This window comes from Chelonia mydas, chromosome 3, assembly GCF_015237465.2.
Source record: "Chelonia mydas isolate rCheMyd1 chromosome 3, rCheMyd1.pri.v2, whole genome shotgun sequence".
Lineage (NCBI taxonomy): Eukaryota > Metazoa > Chordata > Testudines > Cheloniidae > Chelonia > Chelonia mydas.
This window is the reverse complement of record NC_057851.1, coordinates 96002048-96015552: the sequence shown is the minus strand read 5'-3', so window position 1 is coordinate 96015552 and position 13505 is coordinate 96002048. Positions and strand designations below refer to the sequence as shown.

Here is a 13505-nt window from a genome sequence, read left to right as displayed (position 1 = left end):
GTAAAGTGGGGACAATAATACTCACTCACCTCTCTCCGACGTGTGCTGGGAGGACTCATTAGCTAGCTAAGTATTATTAGTATAAATTAGTCAAAAGTCTCAGGATTTATAGTGATGAAAAATTTTTTGATTTCTCACAGTAATTTCAAAACTCACATAAAAAAATAAAACATCTACTGTACATTAGCTAATTGGAAGCATGAACACTATGTAAACATTCTCTCACCACTTTAAAAGCCCTTGCAGGTGCAGGTAAAGAATTGGTTTCTTCCAAATATTTTTCCCAAGAGAAATGTTTGGCATGTGGATAATCTAATAGAAAAAAACAGAAAAGCAAGGTTTAATGATGTCATATAAGTATTATGATGTAACATACATTACAGCACATTAATCTAGAGAATTCATAATAAGGCAAGTAAATATTTGTTATAATATTTTATAAATCTAAAGAATAAATAAAGCAACTGCAATAAGCAGCATGTATCTAAACATTCTACCTGCCTATGACACATACTCCCTATTAATCAAAGAAACAGAAACCCCACAACACACAATACTGAGTAACCAGCAGCACAAAAATAAACTACAACTGCTCTGGATTTGAGAAGATAAGTAACAAAGATTGGAAGTCTATCCACTCCTATGCATTCAAGACAGTGCTTCACCCTTAATCCTGTATTCTACAGGTTTAAGGTTATTGTGTCAATACTAATCAGAACCTACGACAGTCATGTATCAGTTTAAAATGTATGTGACCATCTACCAACTTTCATTTTTAAGTGAAGTTGTTTCAACCAAAACTATTGTAATACTTTCTAAATTTAGGATATCTCTGATACAGACATCATGGTGTGTGGGGTGGGGGAGGAGGACTCATTCTAAGAAAACGGACTTGAGATTGTCCTGTTTAATATGCCTTATACCAAAAAAGGTGTTTTCTTTTAAAGAACAAAGAGTGCTTGCCCCTGACGTTGTATAAGAACTAAATGTTTAAGTGTTGACTCATGACACGACAGTGAATTTACACCAGTATCTTGTGTTTTATGAAGTTTGCCAAATAACAGGTTGTAATTAACTTATTGGCAGATTCGAATTTTACAGTACATGTTCAGGTTGTTCTGTAAGTAGCTTTGTGCTCTAGAATTTGATGCCTAAAAATGTTTCATGACTTCCCCAGGGTGCTGAGCAGTAGGATATTTCTCAACTTGGTAAGTAGGTCTAGCTGGCTAAGTACAGTTTTTCATGTTGTCAGGCCACAGATGCCTGTGATCTGTGCTTTCATTATCCCACATGGCAGCAAAACTTATGCCCTTAACTTCAAATCCTCTATCTTCAACACCAAATGAATGCAGAATTGGCCAATATACCTTTTATTTTACTATTCTCAGTCATACACAGATTTTTTGTTTCTAAACAAAGTTACATGAAAGCTTTTGCAATGGTACCATATTAGTGACATTCAAAAAGGGTTTCTAAACAAGGAATATCTGTTTTCTCACTACAAATCTATGAAACAACAGTGCATGGGGTGGGAGAATTGGAGAGCAAAAACTTGAATTTTCTGAGTAAAGATATGTAAGTCACAAACCATCTTCACAGGGAAAAGCACAGTATTTGTAATGAGGTCCTACATAGTCACATAGCTAGTGCAGCAGTTCATGTTCTGCGAAAATGACTTCCTTTCACTGAAACTCTCCTACAGGATGCATGATAAACATGCTGGATGATATCTCTCACCACAGTTCCCTGACTTCATTTTATTTAACGGAACATTCCTCTGATTCCTGCAAAGTTCAACGCATTGAAAATATAAACCTCCTCCAACTTGCTGATGGCCTCCTAGGTGTGGGTTGTACTTTCCTTCCTGTATATGACTGTAAATGTAATCTCTGAAACTGCCACACGTGTCTCTTGGTGCAGTCAAACAATAATGTTATATCTGCGGCTCCTTCCAGGTTGAGTTCTATTTTTGCAAACAATATTCAGCAGGCCCCCTCAACTCTGGATTTCTGTTTCTGAACACACAATGATCTCTGAGTGCTTCTCTTAGATGCCAACCAAAATGGCAGGTTGTGAACAGCTGTCTAAAATAAGCCAGGAAATCAAATAGGCTTTCCTATTTTCTATTTCTTTTGATTTCTTAAGTGAATCTCAGACCTCTTAGCTAGGAATTTAGTTGGGGGAACATATTGCTTTTTAAATAATTCAGCCAAGTCCTCATAGTTCATATATCTCAGTTCCTAAAAGAAAAGTCTTTGAGGACTACAAATGTCTCTCTTTCCAAACAGAGATGAAGAATGGAAATTTTGATTAAGATTCTTCAACACCTTCAGCATAGAAATACTGCTGAGACCTTTGTACATAAAATGGTTACATCGCATTAGGAGTGACAGATCGTTCAATGGTTTGAGCATTGGTCTGCTAAACCCAGCCTTGTGAGTTCAATCCTTGAGGGGGCCACTTAGGGATCTGGGGAAAAAAACTGGGGATTGGTCCTGCTCTGAGCAGGGAGTTGGACTAGATGACCTCCTGAGGTCCCTTCCAACCCTGATATTCTATGATTAAATCCTACACATTTTACATCAGAGGGATTCATCAACTTCCCCACAAATTATCATTTTCCTCTTTTGTTCTCAGACAGACCTCTTGCCTCACTGCTGACATGGCAATTGCCTTGTTGTTTCTCCAAATCCAATAAGTCTTTTATTAGATCAGACTTTAATTGGATCAGAATAAGAAAAAACAAACAAATAACAAAAAATGAACAGAGCTAGCATACTCAAAGGTTTCCTTGGTTACAAGCTACATGCAGCTATTTTCATTCTTGGGTATCCAAACAAGCTCTAACCAGTGGCAATTACTGCTAAAAGACAAGAATTGTTTTTAAACTCTGGCACACAGAATGTTCCAGACCTTAAAGGGGCAGTAACCACACACAGTCACCACCGTTCTCAAAGTTTTACTTTAACAGACAGAATGACTGACTCTAAATGACACGTTCTACAAGAAAGAAATCTCCAAGTTTTTTCCATTAATTCTCTCATGGTTATTTTTATACCGAATAGTCTAGAATTACTTACATAAATTTGGAAGACCAGCAGGCACTACAGACCTGTCTCAAAGGAATTTAACAACTTTGCTAAACAGCACTTCTTTTTACAAGCTATAGCTCAAGCTACTTTCTACGGAATAGTCTTAATGATATCCAATATGGAGGGGATTCCAGTTAATCCAACACACAATATTCCAAAATAAATGCTTGCTTTCTTGTTTTCAGTAAGCGCTCTCTCTCTATTGCATGCTCACTCTCACCCTGGTTTCCTTCCTTTCTGAGAGTCCTTACCACTTTTGTTCCCTTGATTTCACAGGGCTATCCACCCACTTATCCACTAAGACCCAGATTTTTAAAGGTATTTTGGTATACCTGCGCTCATCTCGGTTGATGTAAGAACTTGAAATCTCATTTTCCAAAAGTATTTCGGTACTTGATATAGTGACATTAATGATGCATGCACAAATTTAGTATCTTTTTGTGCTATATTAATGAGACAGTTATCCATCAAGATATGCCAAGGGAATTTGGAGATGGCTGAAAAGGAAAACAGAATAAAACAAATCACTCGATTCCTTCTCTATTTCTTTTCTCTATGGAGTTCTCTTTTGCTTTGCTTTTATGTATATATTTTTTCTCCTTATTTCTTTTTGCGTGATGGGCTGAATTTACTTACAGGTTCTGGTGTCTTGGTGCTGAAAATTGTGAGAGATACTGCAATGACATGCAATATCTTCAAGGACTATATTGTATTAAATGTATACAATGGTTTATGTTCGATTGTATTCTACTCCAAGGGGAAGAATTACCACAGCTACTAAACTATTTAGAGAGTTACCACCCCCTGGAGTAGTTTGCATACTGGTTCAAGCTGGATTTTCCAGAAAGTAGGAGACAAAGAAAGGACCTTTGGCATAAAAGGATGACCTTGAATTTACACAAGGTCTTCCTGCTGATCCAGCAAACAGACATGACTTTCTGTCCAGGGGGCAATCCATGTGGAAGGGTTGCAAGGATTTTGACCTACTAGAGCCCCATACGACTGATGGGTGACCTATGGTAAGCTTTTAGAATGCATATAGGAACTTCTATTGTTTTTATGTTTTCCTTGTAATGCTTTTACCTTAAGAATAAATGTGCTTGCTTAGAAAGAACCATGGTAATGTCACAGAGTCCTTGGTGGGATTAGACAGCCCAGTGGCTAGCACATATAGGGCCACCTCCCTAAGGGCAGGTCTTGCAGTCCAGACCCTCTTTTAATCAGAGGTGTGGTGAGGTGGGCAGTGAGGGGAGCCCAGGCCCACCCACTCCACCAGGCTTTGACCCAGCTAGGAGGGTCAACAGTGTTTGGCCCTCAAAGGTGCCCTCTGAGTTACCCCCCCGATCACTTCCTATTGTCTGCTGTTCTCACTCTTCCCCCCTTCCCTGTCCCCCCACAGCTTCCAGTTGAAATATAAGGTGACAAGCAAAAGAAAAGGCAATCAAACCATCAGACCCAACTGGGCTCAGCATACAGTCTTAGTCCCTTGTGGAAGCTTCTCTGGCACTCTTGTCAGGAGCCTTTTGGGTAGCCTTTCTGTCCTCCTCCCCAGCCTCCCCGTTTCTGAGCTGGATTGCTCCCTTTTCAACCCTTCCTTCAGCTGGAGCATGCTCTACAGGTCTGGTGCTATCTGGGCCCAGTACTGTCCTTTAACCCCTTCCACCCCAGTTTGGGGTTTGTATACTCCATCACCGGTAACTTGTAACTGCTTGCAATACACTGTTCATAGCCCTTGGAGAGAAAGCAAAGCACAGGAGCTGGCCTCTAGGCAGCGTAAGGTGGGGAGCTGTACAGCCCTAAAAACTCCTGGTTGAAGGGAGTAGGCTAAAGGTCTCTATTCAGTGACAAGTGATGGCTGCAAACTTGAGATCTGACTGGGAACTCTGGGAGTGGCCCACAAAGGGGGTGGGAGGGAGATATAGGTGTAATTACCTGAAACTGTGACAAAAATACCAACAGCATATATGCCAGGTTTACAGAGTTGTTGCATTAGACAAATATCTGCATGTGAACCAAATCTGGAAGTTAGACCCTTCCACATGGGTTGCCCTCCACTGGACAGAAAGTCTGTCTGTTTGCTGGATCAGAAGGAAGACCTTGTGTAAATTCAAGCTCATATTTTTATACCAAAGGTCCTTTCTTTGTTTCGTAGACTCTGGAAAACCCAGCTTGAAGCAGTATGCAAACTGTTCCGGGGGATGGGGGGGGGATAAACTCTCTAGATAAGACTCAGATGGTCCACCTTAATCACTTGCCATTGTTTTTAGTTACTGTAGGAGCTGTGGTAATCCTTCCCCATTTATACATTTAATACAATATAGTCCCCAAAGAGATTGCATGGCATTGCAATATCTCTCACAATTTTCAGCACCAAGACTCCAGAACCTGTAAGTAAATTCAGCCCATCACACAAAAAGAAACAAGGAGAAAAAAATATAGAGGCAAAGAAAAGCAAAAGAGAACACCAGAGAGAAAAAGTAGAAAAGAGGTAGACAGGCTATTTGTCTCATTCTATTTCACTTTTTGACCATCTCTAGGCTTTTCCCTGGGAATATCTTGTATGGATAACTGTCTCATTAATTCAGCACAGAAAGATATCAAATTTGTGCATGCATCATTCAATTTAATATATCAAGTGCTTGTAAATAGACCACTTCAGGCCCCTCCAAATACCAATTCTTAATTATAAGTAGAGTATTTCAATGGAGCTGTCATAATGTGTGTTGTGAGCCTTGGCCAATGCCGCTGCTAGCTACATTTTCTTTAATTCTTTCAGTTGTGTAGTACTGAAGTGTAGTACAAACCTGGAGGAGTGATGAGAGTTCTTCTATGTTCTTTACACCATCCAATGGGATGAATGTGTGGGCTAGCTGCCTCACACCTGGAGGGGAAAAGTGATTGAAAAATGCATTCATCATTTTGTTGTCTGGGCACGCACACAAGTTTTTTTTTTTTCTTTCCCCTAAAAATGCAGAATTATTTAACAAATCCAAAATAAATTATGATGAATTTAACTCAAAATATAAATTTTAACTGTAACAAAAACATATCAATATACCTCATTCAATCTTACCCCATAAGAGTGAGCATAAGATCTTTGCAACATTTTTGAAAGGTCAGTGACCCAATTATACTGGACCAACAAGGACAGCAAATTCCAAGGAAAACTCCTCCACTGAGGAGCCCCCCCACCAGTTCCCACATATTCAAATCTTGAGATTCTTAGCACAACATGTCAGCCGATCTCAAGCATCCCAGTAATGCATTCAGAAAGAACTGGGGTCTTGTGAGGTCACTCTGAGGGGTTTAGAGTGTGGGAGGAGGTACTGGCTCTGGGCTGGGGGTGTGGGCTCCAGGGTGGGGCCAGAAATGACAGGTTCCGGGTGCGGAAGGGGGCTCCTGGCTGGGGCAGAGAGTTGAGATGCAGGGGGAAGGCGAGTCTCCGGCTGGGGGTGTGGGTTCTGGGCTGGAGCCAAAGGGTTTGGAGTGTGGGAGGGGTCTCAGGGCTGGGGATTGTGGGCTCTGGGAGGGAGTTTGAGTGCGGGAGAGGATTCCGACCTGGGGCAGGGGGTTGAGGCGCAAGAGGGGGCTCGGGGTGCCTCAGGCAGCTCCCAGGAAGTGGGTGGCATGTCGCTCCGGCTCCTAGGCAGAGGGGCGGCCAGGGGGCTCTATGCGCTGCTCCCGACTGCTGGAGCCACCCCCACAGCTCCCACTGGCCATGGTTCCTGACCAATGGGAGCTGCGGAGCTGGTGCTGGGGGTGGCAAGTGGAGTCCCCCTGTCCGCCACTCTGTCTAGGAGCTGGAAGGACATGGTGACCACTTCCTGGGAGCTGCGCGGAGCTGGGCACAGAGCCTGCCTACCCTGCTGGCACTGCAGCCAACTGGACTTTTAGTGGCCTGGTCAGTTGTGCTGACTGGAGCCACTAGGGTCCCTTGTCGACCGGGTGTTCTGGCTGAAAACCAGATGCCTGGCAACCGTAGTCTGCCCATGTGGCTCCTATTGCAAGGTTGGGGTCTATATGATAATATCTATTTTTCTTCACATGGTTAGGAATTCTGGAAAGTGTCAGCATCCTAAGGGTTAACATTTCACTATATATGAATAGCAGTAAGTAAAAAAAAAAAAATCAGTTTGTTATTCTATAATCTCCAACATCCTTATTTCCTATGGAACACAGAGGGGTTTATCCTGTTATTATCATAGGGAGGAGGATTTCTGCATGAGTTGAAGGTATATCCACACTCTGATGTCTAAACATGTCAGATATCTTACCATATCGCCTCCACTTATTGATTTCAATGGGCAACTGAGCACACAAAAGAACACAGGACTGAACCACTGGCTATATTACGATAACTACATTGACTCTGAGCTTGTGCTACATAAAGCAAAAGTAAAGAAATATTTTCTTATTCAGAATTTAAAGACCTTAAAGTACACTGATGTTTTAAAAGTGATTTTACATGACAAACAGATGAAGTCCAGTGTAGGTGGATTTAATTGTGTACGTTAAATAATGGAAATGCAAGCAGCGTATCTCATTACCGTCATCACACAGCAAGTACTGTTTCAGATTTCTACTTATAGATTTTAGACCTAATGTTGAAATACCTGTCTAGGGTAATTTTTTTTAAATTTTTTTTTTTAATAATATAAAACTGAATAGCTGCACCAGTATTTCTCTATGCTAACTTCAAATATATCAAGCCCTATAGGAAAAAGTACTCTCTAGAAACAAAGGCTTTATTACAACAGCAAAGGATGCAATTGATATCAAGTGTACCAAAATTTTGTCCTTTACAAAAAAAATGCACAAAATATGTTTTATGTATTTAAGTTTATTATTTATACAGCACTTTATTTATTCCACTTTAAAAATGCCCTGGTTTTTTATTTTGAAAATATGGTACTTTTGTGTCAACACTTTTTAGGGTTGTGAAGTTCCCAAAGGTTCACATTCTATCTCCATTAGTTGGTCTTTTACACCTGACTCAGAAAAGCTCTCCCTGGAGCAGTTCTAAGAAAGTCAGAGTTATGCCTCTTTCAAACGCATCTCTCTGTCTCTCTCTCTCTCTCTCTCACACACACACACACACACACACACACACACACACACACACACACACTCTCTCTCTCTCTCTCTCTCTCTCTCTCTTCCCTTCTCTCTACAGAGACTTCAGAGAGGAAAGAAGTAAAGAACAGTAGGACTAACAGGTATTTTCTCTCCCAAATCCATTAAGGGGCTGGGGCAGGGGAGTTTGCAAAGACTGAGCCATTACCTCATTGGACTCATTGCATTGATGCTACCTGAAGAGCTCTGGAGTAAAATATTCAAAAGCACATAAACTACTTAAGAGCTTATGTTCCACTTTCAAAAGACTCCTAAGCATCTAAGTCACTTCTGATACCAAGACATAGTCACTTTATCACTGTGTGATGAGTGAAATAAGTGTGGGAAAAATGGACAATTTTTAAAGTACCCTACTAAAATTGCCTCTGAGCACCTTACTGTCATTTTAAAAAATGAGAAATATTGACAAATAAAATGGCCGACTTTTATCTTAAGTAGGACATACAGCATTCTTTCGAGGGACAGCTGTGGTCTAGTAGACTGAGTACATAACTTGAAGGCAAGAATGCTAGATTCTATTCTCAATTTTGTCACTCAGGCGAGTCATTCAGATTTAAGGCCATAAGAGACCACCAGATTACCTACTCTGACCTCCTGTAAATCACAGGCCAACCAATACCACCCAACACACTAAACCCTCCACCCAAAATTAGACCACGGATTACAGCCCACAAGAGAGCAGGCCCTTGAGTGCCACAGGCACAGAACAGGAGGGACTGAGGTGCACCAGTGCCTCAGCCCCTCGCAGTGGCTAAGTGAGATATACATAGATTATCCTGGCAAGTGACCCTCACTCACAACTGCAGAGGAAGGCCCAAAAACCCCCCAAATCGCAGCCAATCTGACCCAGGAAAAAATTCCTTCTCAACCCCACAGCTTTGTAAAACTCTTAATCCAGAAGCACTGTGCAAAAGCAATGGGAAGATTAGTAACTAGTAATCTGAGTTTGAGTACATTGCCTCTGCAAATCCACTGTCTTTTGAACTGTAGTGTGGCAAGCATGGGATCTTTCATAAAGCAGTGCAGTTGTGGCATGTACTCCCTCAAATAAAGGATCCCAAAGTTCAGAACAAGATTATAAAGGTCATACAAATCATATCATGTAAAATCTGTCTCTTTGTCAGTGCCAGGCCCTACAGTAAACAATGTTTAACAAGAGCCAAAACCATCACTGAAACCCAGTTGGATCTATAATACAACAACAAGAGCAGAGAGCAAACTATAATGTTGTTTCTTATTTTTATAAAATCTAACAATTTTAAAATGTGGCTAAACAGAAAAAAAATGCAAAAAGTAAATACATGGAGAGGTGGCTTCCTTGCCAGCAGTTTATCATGCTAAGGAAAGAGCTGAAGGTGGTTGGGACTGTGAATTCCTTTATAGACTCTTTTCAAACATCTGGATCCATAAGGGAACATGCAGATATACGAACTTTCCATATGGGGGCAAGCGAATATATGTTCATGACAACAGGTCATGCGTTTTCTCAAGAACAAAGCACTATAGGCACAACTCTGGAGGAAGAAATATTTTTTCTACCTTGCGTATTCATTTTCCCTTTGATTTTTGTCTTGCATTTCACTGTTGCATAGCCACAGCTCAATAATTAAATTCAGACTGTAAGAGACAGAAACTAAATGATGGTTAATTCTTTTCAGAAAAAAATATCAAATAAAATGTGCTTTCACTGAAAGGTATGGATAGCACTGTTTTATTTTATAAACTGACCCAGTTTTTTTCAAAATATGCTAAATGTGTTACATTATTTTTGCTGTTCTGAATTAACTGCCAATTTTCCCACTGGATAAAATTTTATTTTGATATTTAGGATTTGCACCAGAAATACTCATATTAAATGTATATACTATTGGATCTACAGCAGATATGATTTTGTTAACAATTGTAATTTCTATAAATACCCATAACAGTGCATTATAATTAACAAATAGAACTACACTGTAAATATGGCTATTTATACAACTTCTCTGACACTATCATACTGATATACAGTAGCCAAGCCAGCTACGCATAAAAAAGAAGCCATCTTATAGCCCCATCTAGTGCTTCAGTGCTAGCATTTCACCATAAATATTATATTAATACCAGGTTTCAGAGTAGCAGCCGTGTTAGTCTGTATTCGCAAAAAGAAAAGGAGTACTTGTGGCACCTTAGAGACTAACCAATTTATTTGAGCATAAGCTTCATCGGATGCAAGTGAGCTGTAGCTCACGAAAGCTTATGCTCAAATAAATTGGTTAGTCTCTAAGGTGCCACAAGTACTCCTTTTCTTTATATTAATACCAAACATGTTCAAAACTTGTTATGCTCCAGGTAATTAAAAGCAAATTCTGTACCTAAATTATCCTTTGGTCTTTTTAATCCAATGTGCTCCCCTCAAAAAAAATGACTCCTTTTTGAGCAATGATGGAGCAGATTTGATCATTTCAGAAGAGCTCAGAAGTAGATAAGTCAGAGAGAGCAGTTTTTAAAGGGGCATGTTTTTAAAGAGTACCAAACAAAATAGTAACAGATGGTGTAGAGAGTGTGGATGTAAGCCTTTTGCATAGGACCATTCCAAGTGTTCATTCTGCTCCCAACACTCAAATAGTTCATTCAGGATAGGACACAGGAATTAGACAGTCAAACAATAAAAATCTACATTCTGGCTTTCTTTGTTGCTAGAGATGCAATGAGGGAGCAGAGTTGTCGAGGCTGCGCAGAGGTTTCATGAGTCAAGTGGTCTGCACAAGGCAGACAAACAGAATGGCTCAGTGGGGCCCCGAGCCACACACTGGGCAATGAGTGCTCTTTGTGTCTGATATAAAAAGCTGTAACGTTATCTATCTCCAGTGCGTGCCTCCAGGTTCCAGCAGGAACTCACAGCCATTTTTATTAGTAGTCTTTATATAACAAATATACCAATATATAACAAATCCTAACACTAAGACTGTTCAACCAGGAAACATCCTCAAGTTTTAGATTACACATTCAGTTTCACTACTGACTTTAACGAGAGCAGTTAAACTAATGTAATAACGTTTGAAAATTCCATCTCCAGGGAAGGAGATGATTAGTTAAGGATTACAGCCTTAAATCACACCAGTTTAACTTTTTCCTTCTACTGACTACTTTGTAAGAGAACAAAACTCTCATGGATCCCATCACAGCCTTTCATTGATCACCAGGAGCACACAGTAGTTTAGGAACACCTCTATTAAGCCATTCAAATTTTTCCCTTTTCCTGTTACCACCACCACCACCTCGATGAGTCACAGCAACCTTTGTCTGCCTTACAGGCCCAAAGCCTGGTTAAAAAAAAAACAACCCACAAACAAATGACCTGGTACCAGTAGAATGTGGCTTTCATCTCCAAAATGAATGTCAGAAACAGACCCCCAAAAATGTCAGGAATATGCATTGATTGGTTGCCCTAAACATAACATATGGACATCTTTCAGTGTTAATGCACTTGGTAGAACACTCTTACATCACACTTATGACTTTGGTTTTGTGTCACACCCAAGAGATGTTCCAGGTCAGGGCTGGGGCATTGACTCAGTACTGATTCAAAAAGTAGTACTGGATCACCGAATGTGACCAGATAGCAAGTGTAAAAAATCGGGACAGGGGATGGGGGGGTAATAGGTGCCTATATAATAAAAAGCCCCCAAAATTGGGACTGTCCCTATAAAATTGGGACATCGGGTCACTAGGATCACTAACACCTGTTGCTTAACAGAAATGAGCCATGGTTGCAACTTGGGAAACTGTTATTTAAAGCTTTGAATCATTAAAATACTCACTATTCTTGGATCGTTGGTCCTCTCATATAAACTCGTAAAAATATTTAACCCTAATCATTATGTGACTGCATTAACTGTGAATATTGCATGCATTAATCAGAATTATTTTTCAAATAGAGAAAAGCTATGTTGCTACTTCTTAAAATATGAAGAATATAGCTGCAGAAGTGAAAAATTACAGCTGCTTTATCCTGACATGATAAAGTTTAGCCCTGGCACTTATTGTTCTCACAGAAATACCAAATGTTCTGTCATTTCTAGATAAGAAGGGGGGAAATGGATAGGTTTGCAGAATGCAGAGCAAATTTTACTTTCCTGAATATAAATATTACTCTGACTATTTTGTTCACTTTTCTTCCTCCTAAAAACTAATGCCAATGATTTATTTCATGGAATTTATAGGCCATTGAAATATTATCACCATGTTTTATAGGGCTGTAGTAATGACACTAATTCTAGCTGAGACACTTTCACTTTAAGTTATTAATGTATGTTCAGAAAATATTCAGAAAAAAATACATATGGGCTGAAAGTTAAGCTTATAAAATAGTTTTAGAGCTGATATTTTTTTCTTCTGCTGTTGAGTTTGGTAAAATTACATTCAGCTGTTTTTCATTTATCCAAGAGAGGAAAGAAATGTTTTAGACTTTAGAAAAATAAATCTTATTTCCACTTGGATAAGGTACAAAATGGCTGTATTTTTAAAGTCTGAGAAGACCTCATGAGGAATAAAGAGAACTGTTTGGCAATAATCTATTGTATGTGCTTCATATGCCATTTTCTCTTATAGATCCTTACCGATTTAGGCATGTTCTAAGGGTGGTGGGTATGTGGAAAGCCCATCACTCTGCAAAAGCCCTACAGTACTCTTCTCTTATACATTTAAGAACAGGGGCACATCTGTCGAGTGCATGTTTGGATGTGGAGCCAGTTACTTGAGGTATTTCTAAGGCACCTACAATCCTCGTATCTAAACTCCGGACAAAGACCAGTGAGTACACCCATGAGGTCCAACTTCCAGACTTCCTTTTCTGCCAGTATGTGTCTTTTACTGTTTTTGTTTGTTTTAGTCATTCATCTATGTTCTTTCCTTCCTTCTCCCCAGTTCCATGCCAGTTCTAAACACACCAGGAAAAAGGGGAGGGCTACTTGGTCAAGGATTTCTTTTTTTCTTCCCCCTGGTGGATTTTCCTGAGTGCGTTTCCATGAGACATTTACACACTTTACAAAAATTCAGTCTTACATAGTCTCCTTCACATACATTTTTTTAGCAGCTTCCCCAGGACCTTTCCGGCCAGACAGGAAAACTGCATAATGATGTCACTAATGGGGCAATGTTTCAAATAGGCTCTGGTAAAATCTTACATGCCAAATGAGCATACTCAAAAGTGATTTCTTCAATCCTCTATACATTTTTTATTTTAATTTTTCTCACCCTGTCCTATAAAAAGGTACTATAGCTGTATTATAACTATTT

General features: G+C 39.8%; 1 protein-coding gene across 6 annotated transcripts in view; it reads right to left on the bottom strand.

Annotated features, from left to right (window-relative positions):
• Positions 1–13505, bottom strand: part of L3MBTL3 (L3MBTL histone methyl-lysine binding protein 3) — a 140802-nt gene that overhangs the window by 57552 nt on the left and 69745 nt on the right. For all 6 annotated transcript variants that reach the window (XM_043542885.1, XM_037894779.2, XM_027823206.3 and 3 more), the window contains 2 exons: positions 5897–5973; positions 227–312 (listed from right to left, as the gene is read on the bottom strand). In XM_043542885.1, coding sequence (XP_043398820.1) covers positions 227–312; positions 5897–5973 — 163 coding nt within the window. The remainder of the gene's footprint in view (positions 1–226; positions 313–5896; positions 5974–13505) is intronic.